This window comes from Podarcis filfolensis, assembly GCF_964270895.1.
Source record: "Podarcis filfolensis genome assembly, chromosome: 8".
NCBI classification, from domain to species: Eukaryota; Metazoa; Chordata; class Lepidosauria; order Squamata; family Lacertidae; genus Podarcis; species Podarcis filfolensis.
In genome coordinates this window covers 65075406-65099406 of record NC_139611.1, presented here as the reverse complement: position 1 = coordinate 65099406, position 24001 = coordinate 65075406, and the positions used below count along the sequence as shown (strand labels likewise).

Sequence of the window (24001 nt, the reverse complement as noted above, 5' to 3'; positions counted from 1 at the left end):
AATTGAATAGATATTATGCACTGACTGTATATTATTTGACCACAGTCAATTATTGAGCTGGTTTATGCATAAAATTGCAGTCCCTGTGCTTAGAATTCTAAAGTTAAATTTATAAAGTTAATTCCTGAAGTATATCTGATTATTTGACAGAATTTGATCAGTCCTTCACCAGGCAAATGCCTGACCCTACATGCAAGTACATAAAGAGCTCTGAGTTTGCTGTTAGTTTAAGATTTTGACCTGAATGAGTTTTAGACCTGGAAGACATTTTCTCCCTTGGTTTGAAAAATTTGCAAGTATGTGATCTTATGTACACTCAGCTTTTTCAAAAATTTCTGTGAAAAGCAGTTATGATGCCAGAAGCTGTTCTCAAAACAGCTTCTGGGTCACACTGACAGTTCTGCGGTTGAGAGGTTATAGGTCAGTGGTAGAATTCAAAAATGCTTTCCAGGCAGAAGATCCTGAGTTGCGTCCCCAACATCTCCATGTAAGGCTAGGAAAAGCTGCTGTTTGAAAACCTGGGGAGCTACTTTCATTCTCAGTAGATAGTACTGAGCTAAATGGACCAATGGTTGTGGTGTACCAATGGAGAAGGAAAAGGATTTACCGGTATTTGGGTTCAGAAGCACTTCTCTAATTTATTTGTGCATTGCATTATGCCATGTGTTGTGTGTGAAGGAAAGGATTAAACACGGAATTAAAAACAGTTGTCTGTGCTATATGACTTTCCCAGGTCAAATTAACCTATGTAAGTGACTTTAATTGATGGCATAAAAGGTTTGATGGCAAGTTTCAAAATTTGTGCAAAGCTGCCAGTAAGATGCTGTAAACTCTTTTCCATCTGATTTTTTTTTGCCAAAATTCTTAACAATACATAATGTGCAGCAAAGGCAGTTACTTTTGCAAGTGACCCACCTGCCTTTTGACATTTCTGGTGTTGCCTGATCTATTAGAGATAATTGTAAGAAACTATTTGTTTTGAGGATGGTATAGACTATACATTCTGTCCTTTTAAAAAGACTCCTCCCTAAGTGATATGTCAAAGAGATTTTCTGACTTAGTTTTATTGTTGCAGCCTTTTAAAAAGTTTGTGACCCCGAATCTGCACAGTGGCCACTGATTTTTATTTTTATTTTTTGTAGTCCAAGATTTGGGAACCAGGAGGCACTGTTCTGTCATGCATTGTCCCGGTGCCCGTAATGACAGGGATTAGTTATGGAAAGGCCAGCTTGGGACACAGCAGAAATCGGTCTCCAAGGCCCTAATGACTTGGTTGGCATGACTGCAGTTTCCTGTCTATGCTGGAGTCCGTGACTGAAATGTCTTCGTGTTGGTGCTCCTGATGACAGCAGAGCTACTATTATGTGCTGTAATTGTTCCTTTAATTGGATGTTTCACTAGTGTTACTGCCCCATTTCTTTTCCCTTGAGATTTGATGCAAGCTATGCTGTACTGCAGAATGCTCTTTGGATAATCTAAGTGATAATTGTTGTAATGGTTCTATTCTTAGATGCAGTGCTTTTTTCTGGGGGGGGGGGATGCAGGGGTACGCATACCCCTAAACATTTTGTGAATCTAAGTTTGGCCTCATTGAGGGGCAGTATTTCAAGATGCATAGGAAAATGAGAGAACCCCTAAACATTTTTTGAGAAAAAAGGCACTGCTCAGATGTATTTAATATTCCCCCCATAGTAATCTATGTCTTCATAGTGCAGTGATCAAATCTGCAAACTTTTCATGGCTGAGTTAATGCAGCTAAAGCCAAAATTCCTGCAACTTTTGAATCAGAGGGTTTAACACTGCCCCCCTCCCCACAAACAGCCCAGCTTGGCAATGCTAGATTTCAGTTGCTAGGAGCAATTGATGCAGCTCTTTGCATGTTGCTGCTTTATCTTCCCAAGTAACTATTTAAGGTCTCTATAGCCTTGTACTCACGACATAGAGTGAACATGGGGAGTCTTGTGTGCCTGCATGGAGTCTGTGTACTTGCAGCTGTTCCTGCCTAGGGTTCTCCCTGTGTAATTAGGAATCCTGGAAGAGAATCTTGCATGCAGATAGTTGCATCTTTGTAGACTCTATGTGTACATTAAATTAAATGCATGTAGCTTGGGGGACGATGAGGCTACTTCCCTCCCACCAAGTATCAGTTACCTACTGCAAATAGGGCTCTGGGCAGAGGCCAGAGTGGCCATGAAGCAGAGCTTTGCAGTCCAGGTCTTTTGAGACCAGCTCTGTTGACTTCAGCACTTTCTCCCCCATCTTTTATTTACTTACATGTATTTCCCAACCAGGTGGCTGGACTGATTTCTGTCCTTTGCCATTTGTTTGTTTACCGCTTGCACAATAGGTGCTTAGCTATTTAGATTAGAAGACCTTGTGAGTATTCTGAGTAGCATTGTTGTGCACCTTGTTGGCCACGAGGGGATCCCAAGGAAAGTTTTTCCCCAGCTGCTTTTTGAAGAAACTGAGGAAGAAGCAGTTTCTGCTTGGTTGCTGCAGCTAATCTGCTGCCTTATGGAGTAATATGGCTGATAATAAGATGAAATCTATTAGATTGAGCTTTTGTTTTGCCTTGTGTTCTCATGAAAAGATTAATTTTTTTTTTAAGCTTGTGGATATTAAACCCTCCAGAGGAGGATACAGAATAGTTGTCTGGGTTTTATGATGCAGTGAGGATTAATGTGAATCAGCATAGCAATGCCTTTTTGGTGCAGGTCTCTAGTAAAAGCTTGCTGTGTCATTCTTGCTTTCCTAGAAAACTTTTTACTCTTACAGCAGCATTCTGAAGTCGTATGTTTTTATTTTCCCTTCCTTGCATAACTGAAAACGGGGCAAATTTTACAGAATGGATTTGATTTGGAGGACACAGCACTAGAGGAAATGGTATATTTGTAAATCTTTTGCAGCTGTGTTCAAATGTCACATTAAGTCTTAGTTAATGGTTAGCTATGACTTAATGCAAATGAGCAGAGTTTTGCTGCACAGCAATCCCTGCTTCATTCCTCCTCTACTTTTAGTTGTGCCAGGAGCAGCAAGCCTTGACTTGTGTTGTCCAAAGTCAGGCTCATGATTTGGTTCTCTTTAAGCGACCATGGACCTGGTTTCACATGTAATTCTAAACCTAACCATTGCTTACCTTTGGGTGGTGCAGGAGCAGGACCAGGGAAGAGGTGAAGAGACTGCAATTTCCCCCATGGATATCACAGGCTTGCTAAGCCACACTTTGACTTCACGTTACATGTGAACCAGGCCTTTGAAATGCATTTAATGTTACTATGTAGCACTGTAATTGTATTGCACTGCACTGATGTGCTGGCAACACTAATTTCTGTTTTGCGGATAAAGCCTCCAGGATTTTAGATGGCAGGCTTCTTGGGGACATGGACTATGCTTGTGTCAGTGTTTGCTTCAGTGTTTGCCCTGCTTCTCTCTTCCTGAAACACATCCTCAAGGTGGGTTGAGCCCAGCTTGTCTGTTTCTATGCCGCACCAGCCTCACTTTTCCTCCCAACTGAGCTCTGATCCTAGAAGCAAGCTCACCTGTAAGAAAAATAACATTGGGATGGTGGGAGTTGGGAGGTCAATAGGGAGGTGAGCTGAAAGTGAAAGGAATGTCTCCCAATATTCACTTCTTATTCTTAAGACCAGTCCCATAAATATAAAAGGCAGGGCAGAGTTTAATGAGATCTTGTTAAGCCTCTCTGAATAGTAATGATGATGGCAAGGATATGGCATACACATTTTAAAAATGGAATAAAATGGATTAAAATAGATTTGCTGCCTTTTGCACAGAGTCTTCATATTTGGCAAAGGCCTTACCTGTGGCAGTTGTAAACAAAATTTACTGCTGGCTATAATTCACCCTTATTATTTCAGTTCAAGATTTGCAGGCATGTTGGTCAGAATGTTGTTGTTCCTGTTGTACTTGCCTGTCTGACAAGCCTCAACTTGGCATTCATGCCCAATTTTTCGGGTTGCTCCAATTATATAAGTGCCTCATGTTATGTGTTGTATAGTCAGGCTCTTCTGCTCGCGAGACACTAGATGGCAGGCTTCACTTTGAGCTTTCTACCTGTGTGGCAAAAAATACCTGCTTCTTCTTTGTAATGAGTTGTTTTTAGAATTCTAGTGGAAGATTTTACCTTATGTGCAGCTTCCAAGTGTTAAGCTAGGAATAGTCATTGTAGTGCCTTCCTAGTGTTGTTGGATTCCAACTCCCTTCATTTTTTACCATTGGCAATGCTGACGGGTTGATGGAAATGGGAGTCAGACATCATCTAGAAGGCACTATATCGGCTATCTCAGTGCAAAGGTATAACGTCAGCATTCATTCATGAGAACTTTTTTGTTTACAGTTGTTTGTTAAAATATTTTTTCCACATCCTTTCAATTTGTGGTTCCATGAAGCAACTATGAAAATACTGATTGTTTTAGTACATTGTTTTAAAGCATCATGGCTAAAATACAAGGCACATCTCAGCAACAGCAACAACAAAATAGACAATAGAATTATAGCAACATCACTCATTCAGCAATTAACTCTAAAAGGCAGGGGAACCCCTCCATGTAATAGCTGTAGACTAATGAAGATGGAATGAGATGGACCTCCTTTGGAAGGAAGCTCCAGTTTTCATGCCAGTGTTGAAAAGACTCTGACCAGCATGATAATCTATGATATGGGTGGTGGTGGGGTCACAAAGTGCAGGGCCTCTCAGAAGGATCTTCAGTGTATGGACAAGCTGATACGGGATAAATCTTGTTATAAAAGTTGGGTTGATGGGTGGAATATAAATTTAGTGAGTAAAAAAATACATTAATAGGAGGCCTAGCCCAACAACATGTAAAGGGCTGCAGCTTCTCTACCCATGAGGCAAAGCAGGGCTGAGGAACCTATATGGCCCTCCCAGTGTTGTTGGACCCCAAACTCTCATGAGCCCCAGCCAGCATAGCCAGTGGTCCAGGATGATGGGAACTGTAGTCTAACAACACCTGAAAGGCCACTGGTTCCCTATCCCTGGTGTCAAGGGCTTCCATGGGCTTTTTACTGAAATTACATGTGAAATTGTTCTGTGTTCCATTCTTTATGAAACAATAGAAATTTGACACTTGACGAGGTGGTTTGGTGTTGTCTTAAACTTAAGTGTAGCTCTGCTTCAAATTTAATGTTTTAGTGAGCTGGGTGGGGGGACCTAAGTAATTTTTCTTCCTTATATCTATCCTCGTAATTGGCATAAAAAACACTGACTCTTAGCAAATTGCTGAAACACTGTAAGTGAGGTGCAACATCTCTCTCAAAAGGGCATCAGGCCAGTGGGAGTCAACTGTGCATTTCAGCAGTTTCGAATGGTGCTGTGTGGGAAGCTATTTCCGTTAGCTCCAAATTTATTTCATGTTCGTTTACTGTTCTCGTGTGTGTAGCAATATCAACACCCTATTTTATGTGGGCGGTGGTGGTTCACGTATAAGGACTAAACTCACAGTGGCCCTTCCTTTGGTCTCATTCTTCAGTTATTTGTCTTCTGGGACTGTTGTTGCAGCAGAGGCACAGTAAGGGGCTTGTGTACTTCTGGCAAGTGTCTCGTAGCTCACCATGTTCACAGAAAGGCGCTTCTAGTGGGCTGAGCACATGTCTTCACCTTGATAACCTGGCATTATTCATTTATTTTAAATTTATATGTTCTAGGTGACAAGCAAAATTTAAACTTGTATAAAACAATTTAACAATGCAGTTCAAAATAAGAATACAGTGGTACCTCGGGTTACAGACACTTCAGGTTACAGACTCCGCTAACCCAGAAATAGTACCTCGGGTTAAGAACTTTGCTTCAGAATGAGAACATTGCACAGTGGTGGCAGCGGGAGGCCCCATTAGCTAAAGTGGTACTTCAGGTTAAGAACAGTTTCAGGTTAAGAACGGACCTCCAGAATGAATTAAGTTCTTAACCCGAGGTACCACTGTACATAGAAGAATCCTCTGTTATAAATCTGAGATGATCAGATCTCTCCCTCTGCTGTTTGCAATGGGTGCTGTATGCAGCGGCATATGAAGAGGGGGTGGGAGGGCGGCTCACCCCAGGTGCCACCCGGGGGGGGTAACAAGATGGCCTGCTGCATCCCTTTGGCGCCCGTACATGCCCCGCCCTGGGTGCTGACAGTGGCGGAGCTTCATGCTCCGGCACTGGGGAGCGGAGAGCAGGCGGGGATGGGGCTGGCGCGTGTCCCGGGGGTGTGGCACACCGCCCACAGGGGCGTGACAACATCCTGGGGGCGTGGTGCCCAGCATGGGCGGGGGGGGGGCAGTCTCAATGGCACTCCACCAGGATCGCGCTGATGGGTGCGGTGTGCTCCCCACACACTCCTCTTCCTCTGCCAGTGGGTGCCGGAGAGGCTTCCTTAGCCCCTCGCTATATGGCTCCAGTGGAGGTGGCAATGGAGGGCAGCCATTCACTCCCCCCTTCCTACTCTTTTTGCCATGCAGGTTTAATCCCTGTATTGGACAACTGCATATTCCTGCATTGCAAGGGAGCTGGGCTAGATGATCTTCAGGGTGTCCCAACTCTACAATTCTGTGAATCTTGGAATAGAGTGTTAACCTCTATCTTGGGAGAGTAATTTTTGGGAGGTTTTTTTTTTCTTTTTAAATACATCTGCTGAAAGTCTTAAACAAACCTTTAAAATGGCCTGCACCTTTGATGTAAGCGAAGCCTTTCCCCTCTGACACTTGTTTTCCCATTCACTGTTTGAAGCCTAGGAATTTGCTCCAATGCTTGCTATCGGATATCAGAACATCTACATAAAATAAAAAAATAAGGATGATCATACTTAAGGACGACTCTCTCCTTCAGTTCTACAGATACATGACATTTGGTGCTCAATGTTATCTGCAGATTCTTAATTCAGTTTTGGGCATTGGGCCTCCAAAGTTGCGGGCAGCCTTTCTCCATGGTGAAGAGTCCCTGTGCTCTGCAAACACACCTGTATCCATGCACCCTGACATGGCACTCTAGTCATGTTCCTTTCGCTATAGTTTGTCACTGCTGATAGCTTGTTTGGACCTCTCCTACTACTACAGCAAAAACCTGTTGCTGAAATTCAGACTAAAGCTTTCAAGGTGAGGAAATTTCTTCAAAATGGCTATTGATTTGAGTACAGGGCTTTTTTCTTTTTCTCCACCAAAAAGGAGTGTTTTTCTGTTTTGAAATAAGTTTGGGATTATTTCTCTATCTGGAAATTTGCTCACCCAGCACTAGCTGAAATTGGAAGCAAGCTGTACTGTACTAGTGCAAAACAGCAGTGTGCTAGTGTATTCTCTGAACCAAAAAGGCTCTCCCTGCATTAACTCGTAGCTTTGTATGGATGGATGATGAGCTAATTTTCACTGACATTTAAACATTTCTTCCTCTGTCTCTTTGCTGTTCCTTCCAGTAAGATGACATGGTTCTCCATCAATTACCATGGAAGTTCAGAAGCTTATCCACCAAGCTATTACTGTTGCCATATATGCGATCTTAGACCAGGCTTCCTCAACCTCGGCCCTCCAGATGTTTTGAGACTACAGTTCCCATCATCCCTGACCACTGGTCCTGCTAGCTAGGGATCATGGGAGTTGTAGGCCAAAAACATCTGGAGGACCGAGGTTGACGAAGCCCGACTTAGACTCTCTTCTTACTTGCCACATTTGAAGTATGGATACAATTGGTGACTGAATCAATATTCATTTGATTATATTTGTAAACCTGGATATGGTGACTGATGGTAGCTGGTCCCACAAATGTTGCTAAGACTTGATTCATGCAGGCAACCCAGTAGTTCAGGGACCATTTGAAAAAGCAGCTGCAGTGAGGCTGCTCCACAGGGCAACATGCTTGTGCAAGTTACCCCAGGTAATATCAGGGTGGATAAAAAGCAATGATTTAAAATAATAATAATAATAAAAATCAGATTTTTAAAAATTTAAATCAGATTTTTTAAAAATTTAAATTGGATTTTTAAAATAAAACGCTTTTGGAGGAAAAATCTTTCTAAAGATAGTTTTCTGTTTAAGTTACATTATACATAGTCCAAAGGCTATTCATCAGGAAATAAGGATTTGTTTTAAGTTTTTCATGTGTGCTAAAACTCAGTCTAAGGTTTTTTTTAAAAAACACACCATTTAACCACATCAGTTAACAAACATGGATACATATGCTATAATGTTATTGTTTTAGTTAAATAAATTGTTTAAATTGTTATTAAGGAAATGATTGTTTTTCTCCTTCCAACAAAGTACAGCAGAAAACTTGTCCAAATATAAACAGTTAACTTATTAAACCTCACAATAATTTCATAATTATCTGTATGCATTTCTAATAGTATAACCAAATCAGTAATTTTTGATATAACTGCAAAAACCTGGGTGTTAACCGATCCATCCATTGTATGTAAGCTACAGTATAAGGCAGCTTCCTGTGTTTTTTTGCCCCGTGCGACAGATGGGGGTGAACTAGGGTGCTGAAAGATAGTAGCTTGCACAAGACTGCCTTGGGAGTTCATGACTGAGGAGGTGAGATCAAGCTTCAATTTTTAGCCTTCTGCGCAACATACTGATGCCGGACAGCTTGAAATGCCCCCAATTGCTCTTGCTTCCAAACTCAATTGCTTCTCTCTTTCTAGCAACTTTTTGTGGGACTCCATACCTGCTATGTGTTTGCCTATGATTTCTAGTTCTTACATTTAAAATTTTGGTAGGGGATTTTGTGAAGATAAAAATGAAAACCCCTCCCAAATACCAGCTTCATACATTCAGTGTGTGTTTGTGTGCGTAAATAATAGTCTGATCACTACAGGATTCAGAAGTTAACTGCTTATTCACTTCAACCACAGGCTGCCTATACTTGCAAGCTGGAGCAAAGTCTAGAAAGCCCACCCAAAGAGGGTTTGCTAACCTCTTGAAACAAATGTGTGCATCTTGTTCTTGTAGAATTGAAAGTGTGAGGTGGGGGGAGGTTGTGTCTAGAGAAAAGCCAAGTATCTCAGGAAGTGTAAAAGATCATATCTGGAGAAGGATAACGTTTTTGCAGCTGTTTCTTTCATAATGCTGGAGTGCTGCACCTACCTGTTTTTCAGTCCCTGTTATCACCACTTGCCAGTTTCCACCCCCCCCCTCCCATCCCGCCCTGCAGAATGGCCTTTCCATTGTAAGCAGCTGTTATTTCATTGTGTCGGTAGGGCTGGACCCGCATTATGCAGGATCTTTGTTGTCCTCCCCCGCATTGCCAGCATGCTTGACTGATCCTCATTAAATTGGGTTAGGCATCAGATTTCTGTATTTGGCTCTGGGGTTAATTTAAGTAAGCAAAACACTTTTGTCTTGTTTTACCGGGGTGACCAGGAGATCTCTTTCAAGTTGCATAGATTATTTTTTTTTTGAAGTACAGAGGAAGAATTTGTAAATGTGACTGCACAGGACACAGCCACTTTGACATTGGGGCTGAGATTGTGCCCCTGTCCCAAGGAATGTTTGTGTGGCCCCTATGCTGTTTGCCTGTGACTGGACCACTAAAGCTATCTTATTTCATCTGATTTGTCACCTGGTACGCTCTCTCTCTCTCTCTCTCTCTCTCTGGAGTACTTTTGCTGCCCTGTTTATTTTCATTCTGTCTTATGAAAAGCAGCTACAAAGTTCAGGTCTTTTTAGCTTAGGGGAAAATCAAGTCGGGGGGGGGGGGGGAAGACACATGATACAGGTGGATAAAATTATGCATGGTCTGGAGAAAGTGGAAAGGGAAATGCTTCTCTCTCTCTTTCATACATCCATTGAAGCAGAATAGTAGGAAAATTCAAAACAAACAGAACTATGTGCTTCACACAGTGTGTAGTTAAACTGGAATTTGCTACCACAAGATGTGGATACGGCCGCCGGTTTGGAGTGCTTTAAAAGGGGATTAGACAAATTCATGGAGAATAAGGTTCTAGTCGAGCTTGGCAATTGGCATGGGGAAGTAGCTTGGGATGCTAAGCAAGCAACCAGATCATCTCTGAGATGGCACAACTTAGTGATGTTCATATTGGGCAGATGTGTTGTTGGGCTTGTAGTAACCTGAATCACAAGGCTGTTAAACTGGAAGGGTTTCTTCTGCGCTTATCCTGTCTTTGGGGAACTATTTATTCATAAATCATTTCAAAAGGTATATTGGTGCAATGTACAAGGAGGCCAAACCTGTAATTATGGTTAGATTCATGCAATTAGGAAAGCCTAGCAAAAAGCAGCTTGTGTGTATCTGTGACAAATAAGTGAACTACTGTGGAAGTCGAGAAAGTTTTAGTGATTACAGAACGAAATGTGAAGAGCATTTTTGCTCCCGAATTTATCTCTTCAAAATGAAAGAGTTTAACCAGTTTCTTGTTTGAAAGTTCCTTTCAATTACTTACCAGTGGTGGCCAAAGTCTTTCCGAAGTGATCAGCTGCAGAGCTTGCATATGCTGAACTTGCTTCGCATTTTAATAAGCTTCTATTCCAGTTAGAAAGTAAAATAGGGCAGGTGCCTGTAAATATTGGTTGCTTCCCAAAAGCTAAATCAAAGAGCTTTTATTTGGCGTTATATAGCTAAGCCAAAAGAGCAAACACTGCTAGTAGTAGGAATATGGAAAGCTGCCTCAGACTGAGTCAGGCCCTTGGTCCATCTCAGCTCAGTGTTGTCTATACTGACTGGCAGCAGCTCTCCAGGGTTTCCGACATAGGACATTCCCAGCTCTAGTGGGGATTGAAACTGGGACCTTCTGCATGCACAGCAGATGCCCTTCCTCTAAGCTATGCTCTTTGTTTATTATTCTCATATTCGAAAGCTTCTTGGACCCAATCGTGAAAACATTGAATTGGAGTCATATTGGTACAGGAAGCTCCCCATTTGCTCGGGGGTTGTGTTCTGGGTCATTTGCACGTCAGCGGTCATACGTCAGCCTGCCCTGCCCTTGCCGGTGTGGGTACGTCAATACGGACGTGTGCAAAATAGTCACTGCCTGCATAAGTAATAGAGGAAAAACCTGGTGCCAGGTATATTGGAGACTCCTAGGAAACTATGGTTTGCAAAGAGGGACAGTTTTGTGAATGCATGATCACTCCTTTCTCATCTTTTCCTCCGAGGAATGTTTTCATTGCATTCCTTATGTTAGGAATTCTTTCAGTTGTGTGCAGACTGATGCAAACTATGGTTAATATGCTTCCCTCCAAAAACATGCTGTTTTGTCTGGTTGCCTTTTGCCTTTTGATGCTCCTGGATACCTCTGTCACCTGGTTTCTGCATCACTGCCCTTTCCCGTCTATGTTTCTGTGGTTTTTGGCTCAATTTTCAGATCTTCAGAAAGTTCCACATATGCCTGAACTTTCTTGTTTGAGGTTGGATTAGTTCCCTGTTTTGAAGACTTTGGCTTGTTTAATTATTATTATTTTTTGCACATTGCTTGCCATCCACCATTTTATTCCTTGGCCTAGTGAAGTTAGCTACATCTGCCTATACAAGCCTTTCCCCAACTTGATGCCCACCCTCTGACATTGATCTGTGACTCCCATCTTGGGCTGATGGGAGTTGTAGTGCAAAACATCTGGAGCAAACCAAGTTAGGGAAAGTTAGTCTGTGCTGTGCATTCTGCCTCCCAGATGTGTTTCCAAAAACAAAAACTTTGTATTCTCTACTTTCATTAAAGTCTTGTGGGTATGATTTTGTTTGGCATATATTACCCCTCCAGCAGATTTGGGGAAGTCTTTCTATTTCCTGTTTAGTTATGGGCTCACAGCTGCCAAACGGATTTTGGCACTTTTTCAACAGTACCTTCCTCCAGATATCTGGTTTTGAGGGATATTATTCTTTTAAAAACCAGGTATCTGGAGGAAGGTACTGTTGAAAAAGTGCCTAAAAGTGAAATAAGAAGGTGGGGCAGGGAGAAGTAACACCCTTGATTTGGGGGTGGCAGGGGGAGGGGAAGAAAATCATAAACAGAGTTGGATTTAAAAGCCAGCCATGAAATTGTCAAATCAGATTGCAAATCAAGTTGAAATAGTTGGGACATTAAAATTGACTGATTTGATTTTAATCATTAATGTATCTTGCAAACTGTGACTGACCATATTTCATGTTTAGACCTAGCAGTTCTGTTGGGTTTATTCTATTTTTTTCTTAATGAAGCAGAGTGCATGAATTCAGCCAACCAATCTGAATACTTATTGGCACAGCCTTATTCTATCTGTGTTTGACTGTCACTTCCTGGCATTGAAAGATGAAAGCTGTCAAGCTTGTTTAAGGACTGTGAAATTTAGACACCTGTGTGTCCTTCAGAGCTCTCTAGTAATTGGAATAATATGAACAGTGTGTCTGAGTGAACCCAAAGTGAATTTGGCTCCCTTTCATGCTGAATTTCTGGTTGCAGTTGAGCCATTCTGATGGAATTTTGGGTTTATTGGACTATGGAAGCTGTTGGTAGAGATTGGAGTTTTGAATTCGTTCGGTAAGCTTGTGGTAGTTAGTGGTCATGGTTCTAACATTGCAGTCTTTAATATTTTAAGGGGTGTGATACCAATGAAGTCAGTGTCTCCAAATCAGCATCTTCTTTCATAATGCAAATGGGTCTTGAACTTGTTTGTTTTTTAGAAGTCATTTTTTCTTTATTGCATTACTGTAATTTGGAATGTTTCCTTTGCCAAGTTCGATGGGGAAATATTAAATACTGCCTTTGGGGGGGATACCTAAAAGCTCCCTTTTGCTAAATTAAGAAGTTGTCATTTTCTTTTCCTTTGGGATTTGTCAAAAAACAAAATGAAAAATGTTCTTCTTGAGCTTTTGCAATGTGGTTGTATTAATTGTTACCAACTGCATAAAAAGTGTGCGCATACACATACAAACACACACATATATATGGTGGCAGCCTTATTTCCTCAAGGGTTAGGGGAATGCAAATACTGTTAAGTGGAAATTTGTTCAGTTGTAGTATATTATGTGGGGAAATGAGTGCAAGTGCTATATTCTCACTTTCCATTTTCCATACTGTTTAAGAAGTTGGGGTGGCCAAATGCTGCTGGACTACAGCGTCCATCATCCCTCACCTGTTGGCCATGCTGCAGGCAGGGGCTGATGGGAGTTGGAGCCCAACAGTATTTGGAGATGCCACATTAGTTGGCCCTTCTTTTGAGATTTAAGGTGTGGGCACCCAAATCTTGAACATGAGAAAGCAGGCCTTCAGTTGTCAGGGATGGAGAACCTGTGGTCATCCAGATGTTCTTGGACTCCAACCCTCATCTATCCCAACCAGCATGGCCAATGGTCAGGGTTAATAGAAGCTGTAGTTCTGCAACATCCGAAGGTCCACAGGTGTCACATGCTTGGTCTAGCAAGATATGAAAGCCAAGAGGAAAATCCAACAAGCAGGTTAAAAGCCCTTCAAAGTGGGCACTTGGAAAGGGGGAGGGTGGGGAGGGGAGAACCTGATGAAACAGAGCAAAACTATTTAAGAATGTTCAGAATGCTATTTGTTTCCACCTCTCCCCGCCTTGAGCTCCCTCCAGGAATGTTTATAAATCCAGTAGTGATACATTCATCGGACAGTAAGAATCTTTTTAAAAAATCTTTCCTCAATTTGGATCTTCTATCTAATCTGTGGGGTCCCTGTTGCCGAGATAGTTGTAAAGCAATTGCTCCATCGTTGTTGATCCTGAACTGACAGTTCAGGACTGGCAAAAGGATCCTCCCATGTTAACATCTGATGTATTTGATTGTTTGAGTCACTGAAAATGTTTGTGTTGCAATAGTGAAGGCAAAGAATGTTAGTCATTCCTTACTGTAGTATCCTGTGGGCCTCCAGATGGCTCCAGGCGGCCTCAAAGCAACTTCTAAGTGCAATTAAGTATTGAATTCCTTTTTGTGACATTAATGGGAGGATTTTGAAGAGAATGGAGGGATTGGTACTGGTTCACATTTTCTCTTTTTTCAAATGCGGGTTAAACTTTGCCAGTCAGGGCCGACGGATCCCGTCTTTAAGCACAACTAGGTAGCTTGCTAGTGTTGGGTGCCAAGTGTGAGCAACCAGTTGGGGCCATGACCAAGGGCTCACTGAGGATGTGAGGGGAACATGTACAACCTCAGCAGGCTATGGATATGTGTAGGAGTTTGATCCTGTGGGTCCCAGATATTAGCCAAAATACCTAGAACCCCAGTACTGGATTCCTGAACACACAGGTGGGTGGTGAAGGGCAAAGCACAAATGTTCCATACAAGTATCCTTCTCTAAAGGCTGCTGGAAAGACTTTCCAAAATCCCACATCAGGGATACTTTAGGCAGGGTCTTTCCAGCCATCCTTGGGGATGGATGAATTTAAAATGGGAAATAATCATGCTTTGCTCATCCCTGTCAATCTGTAGGTCTAAGATTATCTAGATTACGGTATTCAGATGTTTATTATTCAGATTATTCAGTTGTGGTGGGTGGAATAGCAGAACTTTCTTCCTTGTGCTTTTTTGAAATAAAACATCCAAGCAAGCCTGCCACAAAACAACCCAGAAGATGCCCCCCTCCAGAACCAATAAAAAGCTATTTTTTAATTTACAAAATTACAAATCAGAGAACTTTTTGCAACTTTCTGTAAGTACTACTTTTGCAATTAAGGCTCTCTAATTTTTATTGAACTCTGTTGAAAGGGTTGGTTGCAGTTTCTTTTTCTTAGAAGGTATGAGGTACTAACATTATTTTTTCTTCAATATGTAAATGTTATAACTTTTCCTATTTATAGGGACAGCCCCAATTTTTCTAGTATCACTCTCTCTTTTATTTTATAGCACCATTTTTTCTTTTTGGAAAGAATTTGAAGATGCCCTTTAAAAATATTGCCAGAGTTGATATCTGTCCACTTGAGTTCTTCAGTATTTAGCTTTCTCCTAGGTCTCATGTTAAATATGAGCTCATACCCCTCTACATTTCTCAGTTGAAAATAGGGACAACATATTCTACATCAGGAAGCTTCTCCCATGTTTGATCTCCTGCACACATAGATGTCATATACACATCAACATCGGTCACCTTGAGCCAGTTTCAACCTCTCAGCCTTACTATATTGCAGTGTTGTTGTAAAGAAAAAGAGTGTGAGGGAAGGTATTGTGTATAGCATCTTCAACAGATACAGTGGTACCTCGGGTTACATACGCTTCAGGTTACAGACTCCGCTAACCCAGAAATATTACCTCGGGTTAAGAACTTTGCTTCAGGATGAGAACAGAAATTATGTTCCAGCGGCGCGGCGGCAGTAGGAGGCCCCATTAGCTAAAGTGGTGCTTTAGGTTAAGAACAGTTTCAGGTTAAGAACAGACCTCCGGAACGAATTAAGTACTGAACCCGAGGTACGACTGTAAATGGAATTGTAGCTCTAAGCTGCCTTGAGGTCCCTGTCAGGGGAAAAGCTGGGATATAACAACAACAACAACATCAACAAGAAGTGAAGATGCCTGGGCACCAGGATGGCACCTAACATCACCACCTCGGGATCATTGGATCTGGACTGCTTTCGTAAACTAATACCCCATCTGTAGGGTATATCTATCAGTTATATATCTATCAGAATGAATTTCTGGAACTAAATCACTTTTTCTGTGCAGCCTGAGCAAGAGCAGTCACCATTAAGAAAAAGAAGTCAAAATAGGCCAATATATATGTGGACTATCTCTGGATCAAGTGACTTTCCTTCTTCAGTTCTCAAAGTTCTTAACCTAGCCCAAGGTTGTCATCTCGAACTAGCCAGATGTTTAACTGGAAATCAATCACAGTCAGTCCATCATTTGAAAAATAAGATTTAGAGCCATCTTGCCCAAAAATGGCAACTATACATTCCGTTGTGGCAAATGCAACCTTGGCTTAAGGAGCCATTTGGAGCCTAGTTTATATATCTTGAGTTTCTAACACTGGCTAGTCACATAAGAGTTTTGAGATACAACAGGGAAATAAGAGCCTTCAGCAATGGTGGGTTCAGACAGTAAAAACTGTTTTTTAAAGTCTCCCTGTTTTTCCTGTGAAATGTTGGAAAGCATATGTTTTTTGTGTTTTTCAAGGCTCTAATTTCCATAAGTGGTGGCAGCTTGGTGGTGTTTGCCTTCGCTTATCGTGCATGGCTTGGTATGTGTGAGTAATGTGGTCTTGTTTATTCTATAGGTATATCTTGATATGCACATTGTGAACTGGGGTATGAGAGCTAGTCACCTTGATATATGGAGGTCCCTGAGTTAGTGCTGCCACTGGACTTTGGCCATTGAATGTGTGCTGTAAAGATGGATATCTCAGTTAGACCCGGAGACCCTTAGAAGTAATTAATGCTTAATACAAACTTCCTTAAACCTTAAGATGCTTCCTTCTAGGAAAGTTGCTTTGTATACAGATTCCCGCCTAGTGAGACCAATGACTATAAATAGCTTGTCTTATTGATGGGTGGTTCAGAATAGTTGCAGATCAGCTATTGTGGCATTTCTTTGGTACTGACTGTATGAATGACTTAACATTTCCTGAATTATGTATACCTCTGCTGAAGGCAATGATCAAGAACACTGTTACTGAGTAAAGGAGGTATTTTTAACCCACTTCCAAGTGGGATTTCAGGCCTAGAGGCAGAAGTGAGGATCCACAAAGGGCTGCTGGAGTATGGATCTGTAAACTGCCCCTATACCAGGGGTCAGCAACCTTTTTCAGCCATGGGTTGGTCTCATAGCTGTCAACTTACAGATTTGAAAATAAGGGACCAGCAGCCAAAATAAGGGACCTGCAGCCTCACCTGTTCCAGGCACTCCAGTCTTCCTGTCCTCCTGCAGTCTGGTCAAACTCATGCTGGTAGCTTTGAGAACACTGTCCAACCAACTTTGTAACCAGAGGTTCAACTGAATAGAATCTGAATCACATGCACCACAAAGCCTATGCAGCCTCAACTTAAGATGGCTCCCCGGCCTGGCTTTGCACTGCAAAGTTTGCAGCAGCATGTGCAACAAAATGGCGTCCAGCATTCAAAAAACCCCTCAACTTGCATTAACTAGCCACACACAAGGCATGCAAGCTCCACCCCCCAGTCGTTCTTAGACTTCTTATTGGGTGAGCAACACAGCCAAGCAACACAGTTGGAGCCTCCCTCCTCCCTAGCGGGCAGGGAGGGAGGGAGAGGAGCTGCTTCCTTTGAAATTTAAGGGACATCATTTAAGGGACATTTAAGGGACATCCATCAATAAGGGACAGCAGCGGGACATGGCGCTGGAATAAGGGACTGTCCCTTCAAATAAGGGACACTTGACAGCTATGGTCGGTCTACCGTCCCTCAGACCATGTGGTGGGCTGGACTATATTTTGAAAGGGAAAAAAAAGAACGAATTCTATATTTTGAAAGGAAAAAAAAAAGAACGAATTCCTATGCCCCACAAATAACCCAGAGATGCATTTTAAATAAAAGCACACATTCTCTTCATGTAAAAACACCAGGCAGGTCCCACAAATAACCCAGAGATGCATTTTAAATACCGTATTTTTCGCTTCATAAGACTTTTTTCCTTCCTTACCTCCTCTGAGGCTTGCTTTAAAGCAGCAAAGCGGACAGGAGCTGCCCGCTTTGCTGCTTTAAATAGTTTAGTACAACATTTGATTCAGAATATTTTTTTTCGTGTTTTCCTCCTCTAAAAACTAGGTGCGTCTTATGATCAGGTGCATCTTATGGAGCAAAAAATATGGTAAAAGGACACATTCTACTCATGTAAAAACACGCTGATTCCCAGACCGTCCGCGGTCCAGATCGAGAAGGCGATTGGGCCACATCTGGCCCCCGGGCCTTAGGTTGCCTACCCCTGCCCTACACCATGGGTGTGTGTGGGTGAGAGAGAGAGAGAGAGCGCACCAGCCTCAAGAGAGACTCTCCTGACAACTTTTTTGAGGTAATTTCAGTGTCAGATGAAGACTCCCCCCCACAAGGCTTATTTAAAAAATCTGATTGCTATCCCACTGATTTTCAATTTGGATTTAGATGTCCCTGTGCTGCAAATGTTTCTGCAGCAATTATTTTTATTATATTTTTAATATTGTTTGTTATATTTTTATATCTTTGTGAGCCTTCTAGAGAACTATGCTATTGAGCAGAAATGTAGATTAAGTGTATTAATCACATATAGGGAAGGAGTTTGTCTCCTAAGAGATGGAAGCACAACTGTGTTCAGTATAGCCTCTGGATAGTGTTCAAGGGCAGCCCAGTGACACAATAATGAAGTATTCCCAATATGCTCAAGAAAAGAAGGTTCTTTTTTTTAATGAAGTAATTTATCTTGATGATGACTTAAAGGTGAAACCCATCCTTTCCCTCCAGCTTTTGACAAGTAGCAACATTTTTCTTAACCTCATAACACCTTTTTTAAAAGGGAGATCTTAGTTCCTCATTTATTAGAAAACTATGCAGAGATCATGGAAAGCCCCTCAGTAAATCTATGCCACAGTACGGATTTGAACGCAGGTCTTCCCACTGAAACTAGTTTTAATAAAATTTGCTGAAGGACTTTGAAGATTGACTATCACTGCAGAGAAAGCTGTTGTTGCTCTATTTACTTGTATTGACCACATTTAACCTTGCTGCTCTTAGTGAAATAAATTTGCTTATCTTTGAAGTCTGAAGTTCAACCTCATTATTTTAAGATACAATTTTTGAGGTGGTAATGGAAATTCTATCCTTCAGTTCTGCAGTTGTGGGAGACCACTCAATATTTCAGTGATTCCTAATGTATGACTGTCTTTCCTAATTGTTGGTCCCTGTCTGTCTCAAGAGACAATAGAGTGCGACTCTGGGGGTGAAATCAAACCGCTGCGTTAGCAGCACCAAAGTGACCTCTCCAAGGTGCAAGCCCAGGCAGTGAATATGGAGGTCCTGGGCTGTACAGACAACAAGACCCTCATCTCAGCCATGCTGATGTGGTCCAAAGGAAAGCAGAGCAATATGTTTGGCACCAATTTGGCTGCAGGAGTTGCTGGAAGGAGGCATACAAGCTGCCATCCAACCATCTTAGGGACTCCAGATTTGTGTAGGGTTTACTTCTTAGCCCTTTCTTTCCCCATAGATGACCCTGCAAGGTAGTGGAGGGTTAGGATCAGAGTTTTCTTTCTCCTAGATGGGCTACTTTCCCAGGTTGACAAGCACCAGCTGCCTCTCTTCCCTCTACAGCACATGCAGAAGCTGCCTTCTTGACTGTTGGACCCACTATTGATCTTGTCTGCTCAATCTGCCAGAGCATGTTTTCTCATGCTAATTTCACATACTAACTCACTGAGGGTTTGAGACCCATTGGCTACCTTCACTTGGTTTAGCTGGCTAGTCGAAGCTGTTTCCGAGGTGTGGCCGCTGTCACATGCTGATAGGAGCCACAGGTGAGAGCTAACTGCAGGGTGGGGACCAAAGGTGGGCAAACTACCCCAGAAGGAGCATGGTGTGTCCCCCACTATAGAGGTACTATCCCTCCCCTAACACCCCATACACTCCCTAATGAGGCTTTGACATCTGACAGGGTCAGCTTCTCTTTGGCCTATTGAAACACTGGGCCAGGAGAAGTGTAATATCTGACTTCAATCAAGGTTGCTTCAGATATCAGCAAAATGCAGAGTCTTCATTTCCATTGTGAATGCTCAAAATGCATTAACATGACTGAAAAGGTGTGGTAAATGTGTCCCAAAGAGCAGCAATTAGCACAGGCTCCTAGGGCATGTTTACTAAGTGTTTTGAGACACATGAATGCCCTTCAGACATTAACCAAAATATAGTCAAGTTAGCTATTGTAGAAATGGGGGGTTCATCATTGCTTTTGTGTGCAAACCAGCCTTTTGCCAGGGCAACACAGGAAGTTGTGAACCATTTTACAGGACCTATGGCAAGCCAAATATTTCTAGATACAAATTGTCTCACCCCCGATCCTAGGCACATTCACTTGGAAGTTCATCCCACTTGTTTGGTGCAGTATACTTTCAATTGAGTCTAGGATGATTCAGTATTAAACGTTGCGTATAGAAGAAGCTCACTATCACAAAAACTGAAAACAAATATTTTTCCCCTTAAAAAAATTAAATGACTAATGGAATTGGTCATTTTGGAATTCATCTGTTGGATTTAACCTGTATCTTAACAGTGAACACCTAGTGCTTTAAATAGACCTCTGAGAATGGGCCACCAGACAACTGTCCACTGATCTATCATTAATCTATTTCATCTATCATCCCTTTTGGCTGAGGAAATCCATTCTCCCAAACTCTTCTTTCTTTGAAGACTCAACATTGCCACCTCACCTTTGCACTTAGTGTCTGGGTGATTTCTTGTACAGTGGTACCTCGGGTTACATACGCTTCAGGTTACAGACTCCGCAAACCCAGAAATAGTACCTCGGGTTAAGAACTTTGCTTCAGGATGAGAGCAGAAATCGTGCTCCGGCGGCACGGCAGCAGCGGGAGGCCCCATTAGCTAAAGTGGTGCTTCAGGTTAAGAACAGTTTCAGGTTAAGAACAGACCTCCGGAACGAATTAAGTACTTAACCCGAGGTACCACTGTATGTTTAAAAACAAACAACTTGAGCTTTATTTTTTTTTAATAAATGTTTATTAGAATTTTACAACACATAAAAATCAAACAAATACATATCAACACAAAAAACAAAAAATACACACTTAATAAAAAAAGAAAAAGAAAAAAAATCCACTTTTAAATTTCAAGGTTCTATATCCCTCTTTCCTGACCTCCTCACATCTCCCTTTTTTGTGTTCCTCTTTATTCCGTCAAATTCAGCAAATTCTAACCCTCTTTCACATCTCATTTATATTTGTGTACTCCCACTTGTTATATCTCTAATTTCCCCTCTTTTTTAGATCCTTTTTTTTTTCATACCTCTTTTAACCATATCCCAAATGCCGTGTTACCTTTACATCCCACATCATTTTAGCATTCAAACAATTTACTATATTTCTGTAGATAATCCTTGAACTTTTTCCAGTCCTCTTCCATCAACTCTTCTCCCAGGTCTCGAATTCTGCCGGTCATTTCTGCCATCTCCATATAGTCTATCACTTGCATCTGCCATTCTTCCACGGTGGGCAAATCTTGTGTCTTCCAATATTTAGCGAGAAGTATTCTTGCTGCTGTTGTTGCGTACATAAAAAATGTTCTGTCTTTCTTTGGCACCAATTGGCCGACTATGCCCAAAAGGAAGGCCTCTGGTTTCTTAGGAAAGGTAAATTTAAATACCTTCTTCAGTTCGTTATAGATCATTTCCCAGTAAGCCTTAACCTTTGGGCACGTCCACCAAAGGTGAAAGAATGTACCTTCAACCCCCTTACATTTCCAACATTTATTATCAGGCAAATGATATATTTTTGCAAGCTTGACTGGTGTCATGTACCACCTGTAAATCATTTTCATAATATTCTCCTTTAAGGCATTACATGCCATAAACTTCATACCGGTGGTCCACAACTGTTCCCAGTCAGCAAACATAATATTATGACCTACATCTTGCGCCCATTTGATCATAGCTGATTTGACCGTTTCATCCTGTGTATTCCATTTTAACAGCAAGTTATACATTCTTGACAAAATCTTAGTTTTCGGTTCTAGCAATTCTATTTCCAACTTTGATTTTTCCACCTGGAAGCCAATTTTTTTATCCAAATTATAGGCCTCTCTTATTTGATAGTAATGAAGCCAATCTCGCACTTTATCTTTTAGTTTCTCGAAACTCTGCAATTTCAATTTGTCACCTTCTTGCTCCAGAATTTCCCAATATTTTGGCCATTTGACCTCCATATTGGACTTTTTCTGAGCCTTAGCTTCCATTGGCGACAGCCACCTTGGGGTTTTATTCTCCAATAAGTCTTTGTATCTTATCCAGACATTAAACAATGATTTCCTGACAAACAACTTGAGCTTTAAATGAAGTGTCTTGATGAAGCTGAGTTCTTTAATTGACCATAATACAGATTCCAAGTCTTGTGAAGTGCAATGCAGCTGAATCTGTCTTGGAATCTGGAATAGTTGGGGTTTTATCCATCTGTTAGGTTGGAAATCTCAACTGGAAGGAAAAGCAAGCTCAACAACTGCAGTAAGCGTTGAAGCCAGAGGAGTGGGATTCCCCCTGCTCCCCCACCCCAATATTTCTCTTCCACACTAACTTTCTGTCTTATGCCTAACTTGCCACAATCCATGAAAACAAATGCCATCTCCTTAGGAAGGACCACTTTAATTGAAAGTTTGTACACTGGCAGATGCATGCACAGGGCTTATATCAGTGTTTCATAATGGTGGGAATTAAATTATTGGCAGATCATGGACACATACAGTGCTTTAAGTCAGATACTAGAGGGAATTCTGTTTCTCACATACTACGTGTCTTACACAAGACATGTGTTATGTTAAATAAGACAACACATACTGAATAAGAACGAAACTATCCCTTTGGTTAGCCCAATTAATTGTTTGCACATTTTGCAAGCTTTATGAGTCCCATAGGAGGCACACACAATTGATATACTGTATTAGCAAAGTCACTGTCACCCTCAGCTCACATTTCCTTTTCATGCGGAGCACAGTGCCCACGTCCATGCTGGTATAGAAGAAATTAAGCACACCTACACCCAATAAAACCCCAGCTTTTTGTTTAATTAAGCCTTTATTTATTGTTCTGCAGAGTCAAACCAACACAGAGCACCTTATAAGAGCCTTATTTTGGATCTGTGTCTACTGGTCTTCTAATCTGCCCTCAACGGGGCTGGGGAAGCTCAGGTTTCTTCTCCGAATAGCAAAACAGTGGCAATTAGGTAGTGGGGCTGTTTTTGTAAAAGCTGTTCTGCCTTTGAAGTCTCTTTTGAGCTCTCTTGATCCTTCCTCCACTCCCTTACAGCATTTAAACTCCTGCTTTTTAAAGAGCAAGGGGTGTTGATTTATTTGGCTTCTGGGGTTGGAAGACTCCGCCCCCCTTCCTGAGATCCAGCCCTAAACAGAGTTCGCACTGTGGAATGACAGGCATTCCTCCTTGAAAGGAGCTGGCATGGGAGCTTATTTATGAGAATCGTGAAGTGTCCGGCCCAGGGGTACAGGAAATATAGGAGGGGTTTGTGCTTCGACCTACACCCCGGCCGTTTCCTGAGTTCTGGCTGTTGTTGTTCTGCTCCCCGGACTCCAGACAATTCCGTCGCTCTCACCCTGTGGAGTTGGCTTGTCATCTTCCGAAGGCTAATGTCTGCTTCCAGAATAGACTCTCTTTTCTTTCTCTTCCTTCCCTGAGCTACCTCGAAGACTCTCATAATGGGGCAGACACGCTACTCAAGACCGGTAAATCCAGCTCCCTCAGGTGAGTAATGGAGGGTCTAGCTGCGGCTGTAGGCAGGGTGAGAGTTGCAGGTGAAACGTGCTCAAAAAAGAATGTGAGGATTGTGTAACCTGCACTCAGCTCAGAGGGGCTTCCAGTTCTCAACAAGTGACAAAAAGGGATTGTTTTCTTAATCCAGTAAAATAATATTATTTCTTAAAGGCCTTTGGGTTGGAATACACTTTACTGTTTAACTTGCTGCTCTGTGGGCGGCGGTGGGGGGTTGTAGTTTCTGTGGCACATTGTTAAGAACCAGTCCTTTTGATCTCGCTTTTTCCTGCCAAAATGGTCAGATGATGGGAAAAGCTGGCTTTAAAGAGTTCAGCAGCAAGCATAGCAACATGTTGTGCGTTGGGCTGGAATTAAGCATTTCATACTAAGGATCAGGTGTTGAGCTATCTTTTTACCTCTCTGATATGACTGATCTTTAGTTGGATATTTTAATCTGTGTTGGCTCTAAATTGTATGTGTGATCTGATGTTCTGGAAGTACAAGAGTTTATCTGGAGGAGGGCTGCGGTGAAGTAAAACACATTACCATTTAGAGAAGCCCACCCTCCCCCTGCTGGTAAGACCATTTAAAGTCCAGAGTCTAAGATTACCTAACTTTGCCAAAGGGGCTGAGGAGGAGAATGCA

At 41.9% G+C, this 24001-nt stretch overlaps 1 protein-coding gene across 10 annotated transcripts in view; it reads left to right on the top strand.

The window, feature by feature from the left end:
- The window catches only part of PHACTR4 (phosphatase and actin regulator 4), an 83941-nt gene that overhangs the window by 22208 nt on the left and 37732 nt on the right, over positions 1 to 24001 (top strand). For 2 of the 10 annotated variants that reach the window (XM_083627144.1, XM_083627138.1), the window contains exon 1: positions 22980 to 23347. The exons of the other annotated variants lie outside the window; for them this stretch is intronic. In XM_083627144.1, coding sequence (XP_083483270.1) covers positions 23302 to 23347 — 46 coding nt within the window. In that variant the 5' untranslated portion in view covers positions 22980 to 23301. Of the gene's footprint in view, positions 1 to 22979; positions 23348 to 24001 lie in introns of those variants that run through there. 10 annotated transcript variants of the gene reach the window in all.